We start from the raw sequence: 16851 nt of genomic DNA, 5'->3' as shown, positions 1-16851 counted from the left end.
TTTTACTTCCAAAAAAGGCAACTGTGTCTCGTTTGATCTGTTTACATTTTCATGTGGTATCACTCCATTCCGGCCCTAATACAACAATGAGTCTAATAAGACAAAATTATTGACAAAAATTGTTTACGGTGACGAGAAAATGCCTCTTAAACGATGGGAACAACATCGTAAAATATTTCAACAATTCTGGAGATAATGATGTCAAATATACAAATAAACCTTGAACAAGAGGAAGATGATAATGATTTAGACCTTGATTTGGAAGGAGTAACTTTAGATGATAATATAGATACTATTGATGTTAATATGATTTGCTGGATGATGATTAACCATAAATTTATATATACAGTAATGTATTATTTTAGTGTAAGATATAAATATGTATTTGTTATTTAAATAGTTTCAATGCTCAGCACTCAAATCTTATGCAATTTTATTAATTTCTAATAAAACTGACTATTTATATACAATTACGCAACGAACAAAGTGGCAATATGAAAAGCCATGTCCGAATATTGACGACGTAGTCCTCATCAAAATTAAATTCAAGTCCTGCCACTTGGCCTATCGGAAAAATTAGTGATCTTCTTCCTGGACCTGATGGTATTACCCGGGTTGCATCCATAAAGACTTCCACTATACCAGGTCTTTAACAAAATTGGTGCCACTTAATATTTAATTATTGTTTTCTCTATTTGTCTCTGTTGTTTCCTCTTTAAATTGGTTCTCTGTTTCATTAAAATTGCGTCAATTTTAGGTGGGCGGTTATGTTCACACCAAAGTGAACCGCGATTTATTTATTTGTATCCGCTGAAGTGAATAATTTAACAACGGCTGTGATAGTTTTTGCCCTCGCGTTCCTCAGCGAGTGTGATATTAACACATTTCGTTTTAAAACCAATATCCATCTTTACGTTTCATGCGAAAGATATTATATTATAGTTTCCAAAACAATTAATTTTCTGCTTCCTTACGAAATCATTTTCGATTGGTAAAACAAGTGAAAATTGCTTCCATTGAATATTTCATTCGAAATATAAAAGATTCCGTTGTGAAAAGTACGTAAGTCGCTACCAGTGGCGTGCTGTGCAAAAGGCAGCAAGGATAAGGGGAACCGAACTTACATTGACAGGACTTCATTCCAAAGGATCTCCACGTCTAGTTCAGTTTGTTGAGCTCAATCACTCTGCTTCTGGAGCGTGAGTACAGTATACATCCATTCGTAAAGTTCGACCATTTAAAGGTAAGAAGTTTTTTATTGGTTTGGGTTCACTTATCCTTTTCGTAATATGTTGGGAATATTTTGAAATTCACATTACAGTCCACTTTCTTTTTACTCATTATTGATCGGAAAACTCCCCAACAAATATTCATATGAATATCTAAATATAAATATTTTTGAAAGGTTAGGCTTGATATCGGTATAATCTGGGATTTGGTCCCATAGAAAAACTCGAAGCCCATAACGGCGAATCCCCTCAAAATTTAAGGCTAGGACCGCCCTTGATTTGTCGTCATGGAAAGTTATTTGCATCAAATATTTTCATGTGAGCAAGGGCGAAACGGTATGTTCTAGGAAAAAAATCATATAGAATTCCACCTTAGAATCAGCATAATATACCGAGTGAATCGTCTGAAATCAGATAACGATACAAGGTTTCCGAAAAAAATCTTTTATTTTCTAGACGGATACCCAGTGAAAGATCTACCGGCATAGTGACGGGGTCCAAGGGGCGGAGCCCCTTTGTCGAGCAGAGCGAGTCATTTGATAAAAGCTGAGTTTGGAGGTTATTGCAAGCATATGAAGGAGGTTTCTCACTTGATAAACGTGGCAAATGAATGAGAAACTGTAAAGACAACAACTGCAGGTGACCTGTCCGTTATTACCAAAGATAACAAACCCATTGTGTTACGTGATGTATTGACCTGTGACAAACTATAAATTATAATCTATTTCCAGTCAGAAAATGGTAGAGGCAGGAATGAAAGTTGAATTCTAGGAGAAAGTGGTGAACATTTGGAAAAATTGTCAAAAACTATTACAGGGTGAACATGCTGGAAACCTATTCATTTTAAAATTGCGTTTAAATTTCCTGTAGATGGTATGTGCGAGATATGCCTGAAAGGAAAACAGTCGAATACAAAATTTCTAAAATGTATACCAGAAGAGAGAAAAGCGAGAAGATTATTGGAATGCATTTCGTCCGATGTCTGTGGAAAGATAAGTCCTGCTACACATGACGAGTATGAGTACTTTTTTCATTGATCATTTTAGTCATTTTGCAATTATATATTTAATGAAGAGAAAAAATGAGGTTGAGTCATGCCTAAGAAAATATGTGGCTATGACTGAGAGTAAGTTTAACACACGAATATCAAAGATACGATGCGATAATGGTGGAGAATATGTGTCTGGTAGCAGACGAAATTTCTGCTCTGAGAAATGTATCGAACTTGTGCATACTGTTCGTTATCCTCAGCAACGTTTCAATGGTACAGTAATGGATAAGGCAAGATGCATAATTTTTGATTCAAGTTTCGGTAAGCAGATGTGTGGTGAAGCAGTTATATCAGCTACGTACCTAATTAATCGTACACCAAACTCGGTTTTGCCGGATGACTCAACACCTGCTGAACGATGGTATGGGTATAAAGCCGACTTGAGCAAATTTCATATTTTTGGATGCACCGCCCCTGAGATGGAAAGCTTTCGCGACATTCGAGGAAGTTGAAGTTTATCGGTTAGTGTAATAATAGATATAGACTATGGGATGAAGACAAGCGTAGAGTTCTGACGTCTCGTACGGTGATTTCTGATGAACCTTTGAATTTCATTAAATGTGGTTCAGATTCTAATCTAAGTGATGAAGTGGCTAACGACAAGTCAGAACAATCAAGTGAAGATGAAGATAGGTTAGCCCTTGAAGCATCGATGCCAAAGGTGCAACAATTATCTGAGGGTCAGCAGAATGGTCAACCTGAACTCAGAAGAAGCAGACGAAATCGAGAACCCCCTGCTCATTTCAATGATTTCGAGATGATGATGGTATTATCCGCAGGTAACATTCCATCTGAGGTACCTGCATCATATGATGAAGCGATAAAAAGTGAAGAATGGAAGAATGCAATAGATGCAGAATTGAATTCAATGATCTTCAACAAGTCATGGGAATTAGTAGACAAACCAACAGATACAAATGTATAATTGATTCAAGGTGGGTATTCACTGTCAAAATTAACGATAACTCCTATATAAAGAAAGCTTGTTCAGTAGCAAGAGGTTTTTAACAGCATGTAACCGAAGATGATATTAAGTACAAGGCCCGTTATTTACTTTTCGGTTGCTTATCTTGGCAGATTACAAAGTTGTTACGATAATAATAATAGTATTTATTAATCCTCTACAATCATTGTTAACAAAGAAGAGCTGACAGGTTCGATATATTTCATCTTAGATTTATAAATTATCTCCGCATTTTTCAAAATATTCATTTAACCTATATGGTTCACAATTCATAAGGTGCTTGGTTAGTTCTTTTTTAAATATTTTTATGTTACTTATAACTTGAAGGTTTCTGGGCAGAGAGTTGTAGATCTTCATACACATATATTCCGTGCTACTTTGTGTGAGTGATAGATGTCTTCTGGGGTATATGTATGGATATGTTCTCCTTGAATTATGTTGGTTTCTGTATTGTTCAAACAGTTCCCTGTTGCTGAGAAGAAAAACTGAGCATCTTAGTACATAGATTGCTGTCAAAGTCAGAATACCCTCTCTCCTGAAAACACCCCTACACGATTCCCGGTACTTCATACTGTCGATTGCTCCCAGGGCTCGTTTTTGCGTTAAAAATATTCTGTTTTGCATTGTGCTGTTTCCCCAGAATATAATTCCATAAGAGATGAGCGACTGGAAATTGGCAGAGTATAATATCTCAATTACATTTTTTCGAACATGGTGCCTCATAAAGTTGAAAGAATAGATCACTGAATTGAGTTTTTTGTTCAAATTTTCAATGTGTGGTTTCCACTTCATGTTATTGTCTAACCAGATTCCCAAGAATTTAACATTTCCTGTGGGTACTATCTCTGTGTTACCTAGTGATAAAAATATCGTTAACAGCATAGTCCTTCAATCCACAGATCCGACAGAAATAAGAAACATTATCCTGAAGGTGACGAATATCAACTCTACCGGACATGATGGAATACCGGTGAGGATACTGAAACATGTGGCTGATGAGATATCGGGACCACTATCCTCCATCATAAACTTCACCTTTGAAACAGGTGTATTCCCAGATCAACTCAAGAAGGCTCAAATAAGACCGGTGCATAAAAAAGGAAAAAGGGACGATATGAACAACTACAGACCAATTGCGATACTATCTAACATCAGCAAAATCTTTGAGAGAGCACTCGACAATCGCATAATAAATTTCCTTGAGTACTTCAACCTTATATATCAACATCAATATGGCTTCCGAAAAAGAAAAACAACGGTGCGAGCACTCTACCGAGTAATCTCCAAGATAATAGATTCGCTAAATAAAGGAAAATATACCCTGCTTTTGTGTGCTGACCTTACGAAGGCTTTTGATAATGTGAACTGTTAAATATCTGTCGATATTTAATTGATATATTTCTATAATTTGATATAAATAGGTTCATTCAATTCGGAATGAAGTTCACAGCACGTTCTCTTAAATCCGTTTATTATTCAACTGAACTCTGTTACAACTAAACTGCACATCGGCACATATCACATATGCGCAATTGCCGTTGCTATGGATATAATATGTAACATTCCCCCCCAGACAATTCAAAACATAATGGCACTAATTTTAATCCCTATATTACAATTTCTTTATTTATAATATAATACATAGGATATAAATTTACAATCCAAATCTTTCAGGTGGTTCAACAATTCTTTTAGTTCTCCTAAGAGTTAAAGGTTCTTCGTCAACAGTTTCATTTTTTACAATACCTGTTTGTGTTTCTACACTAATATTAGTTTCTTCTGTCTTGGGAACTTCGTTTTCAAGTGGTAATGACAAATCTAAATGATCTTTACGCAATTGATCAACGTGCTTTTTCAGTACACAATTTCTACTTGGAACCCATACTAAGAACATGGATTTACTTATTCTACTTCTTATTGTACCTTTTTCCCAATACTCTCATTTCTCACTAAATTTCCTGACAAGAACTCTCTCCCCTGGGACAAAGCATACCGTTCTTTGTCCCTTGAAACATGACTTTTGTTTCAATTGTGAACATTTAACTTTTTCTTTCACTACAGGTGAACAAGGTGGTAATATCGATCTGAATTGACTTCGAATTTTGTGTCGAAACATCAATTCTGAAGGTGTTACTCCAGTCGTGGAATGAATTGAATTTCGATAATCAAATAAAAATTTAGACAAAGCATAGTCTGTATCGTTGAAATTATCTTGGATTAATTTCTTTAGCGCAGTTTTGATCACTTTAACTGAGGACTCAGCTTGACCATTTGATTGTGCATGCCGAGCAGGTCCGTCGATATATATAATCCCATTTTTTGCCAAAAATGTCTGAAATTGATTGGATTTGAATTGAGTACCTTGATCAGACACAACAACTTCCGGTAAACCGAATCTCGCGAAAGTTTCTCTAGTCATTTCTGAAGTGGTACTTTTCATAGTTAAAACTTCCAACCATTTTGAATGGGCGTCAACAATAATCAAATACATAGTATTTCTAAGTGGTCCAGCGAAATCTAAATGAATACGTTGCCAAGGTTTTTCTGGCCATGGCCAAGGACTTAGTACCGACCTCGGTGGATTAGGTTGATTCATTTTACAGGATTCACAATTTTTAATATAATTTTCAATGTCTCTATCGATTTTTGGCCACCAAAAATATGATCTGGCAGTTGATTTCATTTTAACTATACCTAAGTGACTTTCATGTAACTTATTCAACAATTTCGATCTTAGTTTCGTAGGAACTATAACTCTATGATTCCATAAAAGAGCGTTACTCTCAATTGATAACTCAAATCGCTTAGAAGCAAAATATTTGTAATCATTTTCCTTATATGCATAACTTGGCCAACGACCGTCTTTCACAAAATTCAATATTTTCGATAAAATTTTATCTTGTTTAGTCACATTAGAAAAATAATAAATATAATTTGGATCGACATCCGCCCAATTTTCATCAGGATTATCGACCGGTAGTCGAGATAAAAAATCTGCTTTATTCAAAGAAGACTTGACATAAGAGATTTGATAATTATAGTTAGCAAGAATGGTAGCCCAGCGTCTAACTCGATTCGCTGAAAACTCTGGAATACCCTTAGAAGGGTTGAAAACATAGGTTAAAGCTTTATTATCAGTTTCTAGATAAAAATGATTTCCGTACAAATCCTGATTAAATTTACTCAAACCGAAAATAATCGCCAAACCCTCTCTCTCTATTTGAGCATAACGCTTTTCTGCTGTTTTAAGAACTCTTGAGGCATAAGCTAAAGGTCTATCTGAACCATCTTGCATTACGTGACTCAAAACCGCCCCCAAACCGTATTCAGAAGCGTCTACTGTTAATTTTAAAGGTAAATTAGGATCATACGATACAAGAAGATTATTACCTGTCAAACAGTGGCGGCCGCTCAGAGGAGGCAGAGGAGGCCGGGCCTCCCAAAATTTTACCGCATTATATTTAATTCTTAGTTCAAGTCCAACTATATTATGGTAACCTAAATCAATAGAATATTCAAATTTCTGGATACTTTTTACCCCAATATTTCATCATATTTATACATTCTCCGCAACAGACTTCAAATCTGAGAAGATTGCGCACCGCTGCACCGTACTACAGGCATGCGATGCGCTAAAGAATACAGCAGACTCCAGACGCGGGTCGCGGAGGCCCAATTCCTCTCTAGTCGCGTTTGTCTTGAACGTAGAATTTCAAATTTCTCCCGATACGAAGCTCCGGCCACTCCAAATGCGAGCTGGATACCACGTGACGGAGGCCCGGTCTCCGTTGACCGGAGCATATATATTCGTTTAACCCGAACATGATCCACGGCGATTAACGATGGGTCTATATCAGCTGTTTCTGTTTATTAGCGCCAGAATTAGGGAAAGATAAAGATAGGTCAGAACTTTTTATTCCTTTCGGCGTGTGCATTGTGGTTTCGTGTTAGGATTGTTCGGCAAAGTTTGTAGGTAAGGAAGGATATTGGCTGGCTATTCAGATATATTTTATCGAGAAAAATGGAAACGGAAACGTCGGAAACTAGAAATGAAAATGATAGTGTCAGTAGGGAACTCAGAGTTACTGAAGATATTGTAGATTTTATTTTGATTAAAAAGTTCAGCCAAATGCCTTACGATGGCAAAATTTTCATTACCAAAACTATATACTTATTCATTCTTGCACTTGGGTATGTATTTCGCTGGCTAAGTAGATACACTAGTGGTATACCTATTTTTTTTGCTTGGCCACCTCTGAATGAAAGCTCACGAGCTGCCACTGCTGTCAAACTCTTTTTGACTTGCTCAAATGAAATTTCGCATTCATTGGACCAATTCCATCGCCTTTCCTTCTGTAATAAAGCATACAGGGGGTATAATGAAGATGATAAATTTTTGATAAATTTTCCATAATAATTAATTTAACCAAGAAATGACTGTAATTGCTGTAATTGGTCTAGGTGCTCTCAAAATGGCTTCAATTTTACTTTCGCAAGGGTGAATACCCTGAGCATCAATTTTATAACCTAAATATTCAATAGATTTTTGGAAAAAGAAACATTTTTCCGATGAAATCTTTAACCCTGAACTTTCAGGAATTTCTAAAACTATCCTCAACCGAAATAAATGTTCAACACGATTTCTACCCGTGACACGAATGTCATCGATAAACACAACAACACCTTCTATACCTGCTAATAATTTTTCCATAAATTTTTGAAAAATAGAGGGTGCACTATTACTGCCAAATGGTAATCTTTTATATTTAAATAAACCTAAATGAGTTGAAATTACCAAAAATTTCTCAGAATCTTCATCTACCAAAATTTGTTGATATGCATTAGTTAAATCAATTTTTGAAAATTCTATTCCTCCTCCTAATTTATCAAATAATTCTTGTGGTTTTGGAAGAGGATGTTTATATAATAAAAGATGGGGGTTGATTGTAACTTTAAAATCTCCGCACAATCTTATATCCCCATTTTTTTTATGACTGGTACCACCGGGGTACCCCATTCTGCATAATCGATTGGTGTAATGATATTTAACTTCAGCAATCTATTAATTTCCTTTTCTACCTTACCTCGTAAAGCATAAGGCACTGCACGAGCCTTGATGAATTTTGGATGTACCGACTCTGGGTTTTTCAGTAATAACTTAGCTTTACCCTTATTGAAGGTTCCCAAGCCAGAAGAAAATAATTCAGGATACTCATCAAAAAGCTGTACAACTTCTGGAAAAAATTCAGTGCTGAAATGAAATAAACTATCAAATGCATTCAAAAAATTCCTTCCTAAAATTGGTGGACCTCCATTCTCAATTACATAAATGGTCAATCTAGAATCTACTCCTCCAAAGTTTACAGGAAGAATGATACAGCCCATTGGCTTAAATTTTTGACCAGTATAAAGAGAAAGAATGGTACTAGTTTTAATCAATTCAAAATTACGAAAATACTCAAAATAAAATATATCAGAGACTGCAGAAACTGCAGCTCCAGTATCTAATTGAAAAGAAAATGTTCTACCTAAAATTTGAAGTTGAACAGAAATTGGATTAACCTTTTCATTTTCTTTAAGGTGACTCATTGAATATAATTCTTCAGAATTCAATTTTTCAATAAAATTATTACAATTTTTAAATTTGTTACCAGACTTCCTATTCCTCCAATTATTTGAATTGGAATTCGAAAAAGAATTGTTATTTTTCTTGGAATAACACATTGGAGCTAAATGCCCTGGTTTACCACAGATGTGGCACAAACACTCGCGAAATTGACACCTATAAGCTTCGTGATTCTTACGACCACAAACAGCGCAGCAAACCGCACGTGACCCACTAGCTTCTTTTTGATTCGCTGGTTTCACCTGACTACGACTGCGTACTTGAAACAATTCCTGGGCTTCTTTCTTGAGCGGAAATGGTGGTGATTTTCCGGATTTTCCTACTGCCGCTTCTCTGCTTTTCGCTATCTTGACTGCTTCAGCAAATGTCAACAAATTGTCTGATTCGAACAGACGATCCCCTATTTGTCCACTAGGTAGACCCATTATGAAACGATAACGAAGACAAATTTGAAGTTCTCCGCCAAAATCATAATGGACGGCCAAAGATCTGACTCTCGCTGCCCAATCTTTGATAGTTTCATGAGGTCCACTTTAAGCTTCATAAAATTTTCTTCTTTCACCGAATATACTTCTCTGCCCGCCGAAATGTCCATCAAATAGCTTCACTAGTTCTTCATAACCTAGTTTTTCCGGCGTCTTTGGGATACATAGGTTGAATATCAATCTATAGGAATCCTCCGACAGGGAGTTTAAAAATATAGCCCTTCTTCTACAGACATCTTTGATATTATTCGCCTCGAAATAATTCGTCAATCGAAAACGAAAAACTGTCCAGTCATTTAAATTAACATCGAATTCACGTAAATAATAATAATAATAAAGTTTATTTGCTTTCAATGACCGACCACATGTTCAGATGGCTGATCTGAAGTCGACATTCTTGATTGATTTATCGAGAATCTCGGTAAATTTTAATTTCCAATATCCTCGTCGCCACTTGTTAAATATCTGTCGATATTTAATTGATATATTTATACAGGGTCTTTCACGAGGAACCTCACCCATATTTATACGGGAAACTACTGAACGTATTTTCATGAAATTCAGCACTTATAAGTATTTCACGATGCTGATGAAATCTAAAATATTTTCAAGGCATGCGCACCTCCGGTTTTTCCGGAAATGAAGTCAACTTCCGTTTTTCAAATTAGAACACCATTTTTTTATTGCAGAAATAGATTCCTTAGAAAATTTCAAGTTATTTTGATGTAAAATTTTTCAGTTTTGGTTGGAAAATTCTCTCTGAGCGGGAAAATTCGAAAAAAAAATCGAAAATAGAGCTCCGCTGAAACAAGAATAACTTCGGGGTTTTTGGATGGAAAATTTTCATTTTTGGGATTTTTCAAGATGTAAGATTGATGTATCCACTTTGAAAATCAAAATCGCGATTCATGATACAGGGGGTGAAAAAATCGCTTTCAAAGTTAGGGATGACAAAATCGTGAAAAATCAATTTTTTCAAATTAGAACCCCATTTTTTTATGGCAGATATTGAATCTACGTTAAAAAATAATGTGAGTGTATGCATCACACCCTTGCCCTAAAGTGGATATTTTCTGAGTTATTCACAAAAAACTGTTTTTCGTCTTGAATTTTCAGCTATTTCTTTTCCCTTCACGCCAAAAAGATGAAATTTTCAGGAACTGTTACTTAAACCATGTTTTAGATTTTACTACCCTAATATGCAAGAGAAAAAAGTTACAGATTGTTCCTAAATAGATGGCTAATTTTGATTCGAATTTGTATCGGAAACCTCTTTATTTCAACTAATCTGGATCGGTCAGGAAACCTCTCAATGAACAGTCGAATCGTTCGATGAAGTAGAATGAGATTTAAATAATCTTCATTGGTAAAATTAGGCATAGTGGTCGATTTTATAACTTAATACGAATTATCACCAAATTAATAGTAAACACAAAATGCTACTGAATAAAGAGGAATTTGGCAGATGTAATTAATGATATCTATCATTAAAAAAAAAGAATGTAAAACATGGTAAGTTTTTGCATATGGTTCATAAGGAATTATTTATTTATCACTGGAGAGAAAACCGATGGCCGATTAGTTGAAATAAAGAGGTTTCCGATACAAATTCATCTATTTAGGAACAACCTGTAACTTTTTTCTCTTGCATATTAGGGTAGTAAAATCTAAAACATGGTTTGAGTAACAGTTCCTGAAAATTTCATCTTTTTGGCGTAAAAGGAAAAGAAATAGCTGAAAATTCAAGACGAAAAACCGTTTTTTGTGAATAACTCAAAAAATATCCACTTTAGGGCAAGGGCGTGATGCATATACTCACATTATTTTTTAACGTAGATTCAATATCTGCCATAAAAAAATGGGGTTCTAATTTGAAAAAATTGATTTTTCACGATTTTGTCATCCCTAACTTTGAAAGCGATTTTTTCACCCCCTGTAACATGAATCGCGATTTCGATTTTTAAAGTGGATACATCAATCTTACATCTTGAAAAATCCCAAAAATGAAAATTTTCCATCCAAAAACCTCGAAGTTATTCTTGTTTCAGCGGAGCTCTATTTTCGATTTTTTTTCGAATTTTCCCGCTCAGAGAGAATTTTCCAACCAAAACTGAAAAATTTTAAATCAAAATAACTTGAAATTTTCTAAGGAATCTATTTCTGCAATAAAAAAAATGGTATTCTAATTTGAAAAATGGAAGTTGACGTCATTTCCGGAAAAACCGGAGGTGCGCATGCCTTGAAAATATTTTAGATTTCATCAGCATCGTGAAATACTTATAAGTGCTGAATTTCATGAAAATACGTTCAGTAGTTTCCCGTATAAATATGGGTGAGGTTCCTCGTGAAAGACCCTGTATAATTTGATATAAATAGGATCATTCAATTTGGAATGAAGTTCACAGCACGTTATCATTAATCCGTTTATTATTCAACTGAACTCTGTTACAACTAAACTGCACATCGGCACATATCACATATTATGCGCAATTGCCGTTGCTATGGATACAATATGTAACATGAACCATGCTATTCTTCTGGAGAAGCTGAATAGACTGGAAATCCGGGGACTCCCGCTCAACTTAATAGAGTCCTACCTGTCAAATAGGAAACAAACTGTTGTAGAGTTTGACAAAACCACAGGAAAACTGATCGAATCTGAAGAATTGCATATTAAGAAGGGAGTTCCACAGGGAACAATTCTTGGGCCGCTTTTGTACATTATATACACAAATGATCTTGCTCAAGTAGTGCACGAACTAACACTCTTCGCGGATGATACATCCTTGGTGCTATCGGGGGATCCCAGTGACATACCAGTAAAATATTCGACGCATTAGATAATCTAAATAACTGGTTCATCAGAAATAACCTAATGCTAAGCCCTGAGAAGACACAATTAATAAAATTTGAATTTACCACAGAATTTCACCAGCGATCCTATGATGGTGCCGATAGATCACTGACCACCACAAACTCCGTACGTTTCCTGGGTGTTGAAGTAGACTACCGTCTGGATTGGACATCTCATATAGGCAGCCTGTGTAAGAATCTGGCTAGGTTTGGAAATCTATCTCGTCTAGTGAGCCCAGAAACAGCAATGACAGCATACCATGCATATGTACAGGGTGGGCAAATAAGCGAGGTAAGCGGCTATATCTCAGGATCCACTCATCGTAGAGACTTGCGGTGAAAAATTTCACCACTGAAGAGAACAAGAGAACACTCTGGAAATTGTTTTGAAGTTCATACCTCTACCGCTAGGGGGCGTAATAGCTACCGTCGAGTAGAAAAATGAATTTTACTCGAAAATGTTTCATATGAAGTTGAAGAAAAAATATCATTACTGTAATCCTTGGAAAATTCTCTATCTTTTTAAATTATCACTTTCGATTTTACGACATCAAATAAGGGTAGGTGAAAGGGAGAAATCTGACTGATTGAAACGCCTGTAACTTCAGTTTGGCTCAACATTTCTGAGCAACATTAGATCTCGTCTGAAAGATAATATCTTGTTGATTGAGGACAAAATATACTCATGATAAATTTGTTTTTGCTGCTTTCGATAGGGGGCGCTAGGTAAGAAGTTCATTGTTTTGTTCATTTTACTCCGAAATTTCGAATGTAATGATAGGATTTTCTTAACAGAAACGGAAATTCCATCAAATTTCCATGAAAAAACCTGAAGGTCGCAAAGCGATAATTTCCGGCGTTCTGAAGTTATGGCCGAAAGAAGATATTCTTCAACTGATGCACTGCGAGAAACTAAATTGTGTCTTTAGGTTCCGACAGAAACAGAAATCCCATCAAATTTGTATGAAAAAGCCAGAAGGTTGCAAAGCGATAGCTTCAGGCGTTCTGGAGTTATGGCCGAAAAAAGATATGCTTCATCTGATGCACTGAAAAACTAAATTGTGTCTTCTTTCGGCCATAACTCCAGAACGCCTGAAGCTATCGCTTTGCGACCTTCTGGTTTTTTCATACAAATTTGATGGGATTTCTGTTTCTGTCAGCACCTAAAGACACAATTTGGTTTTTCGCTGTGGATCAGTTGAAGAATATCTTCTTTCGGCCATAACTTCAGAACGCCTGAAATTATCGCTTTGCGACCTTTAGGTTTTTTCATGCAAATTTGATGGAATTTCTGTTTCTATTAAGAAAATCCTATCATTACATTTGGAATTTCGGAGTAAAATGAACAAAACAATGAACTTCTGACTTAGCGCCCCCTATCGAATGCAGCAAAAACAAATTTATCATGAGTATTTTTTGTCCTCAATCGACAAGACATTATTTTTCAGACGAGATCTAATTTGCTCAAAAATGTTGAGCCAAACTGAAGTTACAGGCGTTTCAATCAGTCGGATTTCTCCCTTTCACCTATCCTTATTTGATGTCGTAAAATCGAAAGTGATAATTTAAAAAGATAGAGAATTTTCCAAGGAGTACAGTGATGATATTTTTTCTTCAACTTCATATGAAACATTTTCGAGTAAAATTCATTTTTCTACTCGACGGTAGCTATTACGCCCCCTAGCGGTAGAGGTATGAATTTCCAAACAATTTCCAGTGTGTTCTCTTGTTCTCTTTAGTGGTAAAATTTTTCACCGCAAGTCTCTACGATGAGTGGATCCTGAGATATAGCCGCTTACCTCGCTTATTTGCCCACCCTGTACATAGCAGGATCAGATATGGGATCGTGATCTGGGGCAACTCAACACTCAACAAACACTTTGTGGATCACGGTATTTTAACAGTGGTCTCATTATATATATATATATATATATATATATATATATATATATATATATATATATATATATATATATATTTATATATATATTTATATATATATATATATATATATATATATATATATATATATATATATATATATATATATTTTTTTTTTTTTTTTTCAAATTCACACAGTTGTGGAGTAATCCAGAGCTACCCGTGCGAGGACGCCAAGAGCAACTCAGTCCGTTAATGAGGATAAAGCACCTTTCGCAAGATGTTGACTGTGCCCAATATCACAGCCTTTTGCATCCACATCAGAGTATTTTGTGGTAAGTTTAGTTCCTTCAGATGTTCGGTTGTTTTACGATGGACGAGTCCATTCGCGCTGACGATGATAGGTTTTATATTCACTTTCTTCAGCTGCCACATATCCCTCATTTCTCTTGCTAGTGCCTCATATTTCGAGATTTTTTCGGTGTAGCTTTTAGAGAGGTTGTAATCTTGAGGCACAGCGAAGTCTATTATGAGGGCGGTTTTTGCTATCTTATCCCACACCACCACGTCCGGTCGGTTATGTTAGACACCTCTATCTGTGATGACGGTCAGGTCCCAATATATTTTTGTTGTTTCATTCTCCATAAGCGTCTGCGAGTTGTATACGTGGTGCGGCGTGAAGCACTGTAAGAGTTGCTTTTGGAGACATAACATCTGATGCACAACTTTCCCCATGTTATTATGCCTTGCCAGATACTTGGTGCCAACAATCGCTGAACATCCAGACGAGAGATGTTGCACCGTCTCCTCCGCGCCATTACATAATCTACACTTGGTGTTGTCTACAGCTTGTTTCATTATGTGTTTGGCATATGTCCTGGTCGAAACAACCTGGTCCTGAATGGCGAATAAAGTACCTTCCGTCTGAGGAAACAGGTAGCCCTGGGTCAGGTAAGTATTGGTGCTATGCATATCTACTTCCGATTGATGCAAACTGGCATAAAACCTTCCATGTATAGATTTGGCTTCCCATGCTTGCCTGAGTGTTTCAAAGTTGTTTTCGTTTTCAGGTACTTCCTCGTTAGATGTTTCGGAGACAGAGACGCGGCCACATGGAGCTACCCACTGATGAACAGGTAAGTTACTTTTTCAGAAGTAGTCGTTAATTTTTTCTGTCTCTTTCAGGGCCGCTCTTCCTATCTTCGTCATTCCTCGACCACCCTCTTTTCGGGGAAAGTATAATCGTTCCACTGCCGAGTTTGGATGCTGTACACCATGCTGTGTCAACGAAGTCCGAATGCTTCTATCGAGTTGTTCTAGCTCCGACTTTGACCATGAGAGAATTCCTGCTGTATAAGTAAATGTTGGTATGGCCCAGCTGTTAATTGCCATTATCTTATTTTTAGCCGATAGTTGGGTTCTCAGCACTTTCTTTACTCTTTTAAGCAGTTCGTTCTATATATGAGGGAGCCCTTTTTGTTGCCAACAATCCTCCATTCTTTCATGAAATGGAAAAAAAGCACAAATACGCCACTAGAGCCAAAGAACATCTGAACGTGCCCTCATTGAGATACTCATACCTTCAGAGAAACTCTTTACATACCCTCGTGAAGATTTATAATAAAATACCTGATGAGATCAAACAGCTGCCTCAGAAAAGGATGGAGAGAGTACTTTTCAACTACATGAAGGACATACCGTACTATTCATTGAATGAATTTTTAAACACTTGATTCTTGAATGTTTTTAACATAGATTGTTTAGGGACACCTTGTTTGTGATTGTATATGTTTGTACCCTTTGTTTCTATTTTACATTTTTTATATTGACTAGCTATACACCCTAACAGGGTAATTTGTATTGGAGTATTTAAATAAATGATGATGATGATGTTCGGGTATTATGCATTTTGTTCTTTCTGTGTGGAAGATGGTACATTCTGTTTTATCAGCATTCAACTTTAGTCTGTTGTTCGTGCACCATTTTTCTACTCTGCTGAAGATGCTATTTGCATTGTGTGTAGCTGTACGTAGGTCATCCGCCGATGTCAGAACATTTGTGTCATCAGCATAAATCGTGATGTTGGTTTTACATGATTCGGGGATTTCTTCCGATATTTCTTGAATTTGTAATATATCAGGAAGGTCATTGATGTAAACTATGAATAGAAGGGGTTCTAGTAAACTGCCCTGTATGACTCCCATCGTTAGTTCTTCATCTGTGGATATATATGTTTCCCATTTGTTGTAATTATGACTCTTTGTGTTCGATTTTCTAAGTAACTTTCTATTAATTTTAGTTGGTTTTTCCTGACCATTCTTTTCTAACTTCTTCAGAAGTATAGAGTGATCTACACTGTCGAACGCCTTTGTTAGGTCTAGAAATAAAGTCATTGGAATTTGTCCGCCATCAATTGTCTCCATAATTTGCTGTGTTAGTTTGTATATAGCAGTTTCTGTACTTTTTCCATTGATAAATCCATGTTGATGAGCAGTCAGCACTTTATTTTTCTTGAAGAAGGATATTATACGATTGGCTTTTATCTTTTCAAAAACTTTCGACCAGGATGTAAGCATACTTAGTGGACGGTAATTTTCTAATTTTTGTGAGAAACCTTTTTTGTGTATCGGTTTTACCAATGCTATTTTCAACGATTCTGGAAATATTCCTTCAACTAATGATGCGTTAATCATGTGAGCAATTATATCTGTGATGGGTTCTATTGTTTCCTTTACTAGGCTCATTGGAATTTCATCGTATCT

General features: G+C 36.0%; 1 protein-coding gene across 2 annotated transcripts; it reads right to left on the bottom strand.

Moving 5' to 3' along the window:
* Nucleotides 1-4698: 4698 nt before the first annotated feature.
* LOC123672391 (uncharacterized protein K02A2.6-like) lies at nt 4699-9953 on the bottom strand. Of its 2 annotated transcripts, none has more exons than XM_045606492.1 (2): nt 8329-9953; nt 4699-7597 (listed from the first exon to the last, which is right to left on the bottom strand). In XM_045606492.1, the coding sequence occupies exon 2, from the start codon at nt 6537-6539 to the stop codon at nt 5184-5186; it is 1356 nt and encodes a 451-aa protein (XP_045462448.1). In that variant the 5' UTR covers nt 6540-7597; nt 8329-9953; the 3' UTR covers nt 4699-5183. Both variants share the same exon structure in this region, with proteins under 2 accessions (XP_045462448.1, XP_045462449.1).
* Nucleotides 9954-16851: the final 6898 nt, after the last annotated feature.

Source organism: Harmonia axyridis, chromosome 2 (genome assembly GCF_914767665.1).
Source record: "Harmonia axyridis chromosome 2, icHarAxyr1.1, whole genome shotgun sequence".
Classification (NCBI taxonomy): domain Eukaryota; kingdom Metazoa; phylum Arthropoda; class Insecta; order Coleoptera; family Coccinellidae; genus Harmonia; species Harmonia axyridis.
The sequence above is the reverse complement of the archived record's forward strand: the minus strand, read 5'-3'. Positions and strand labels throughout refer to the sequence as shown.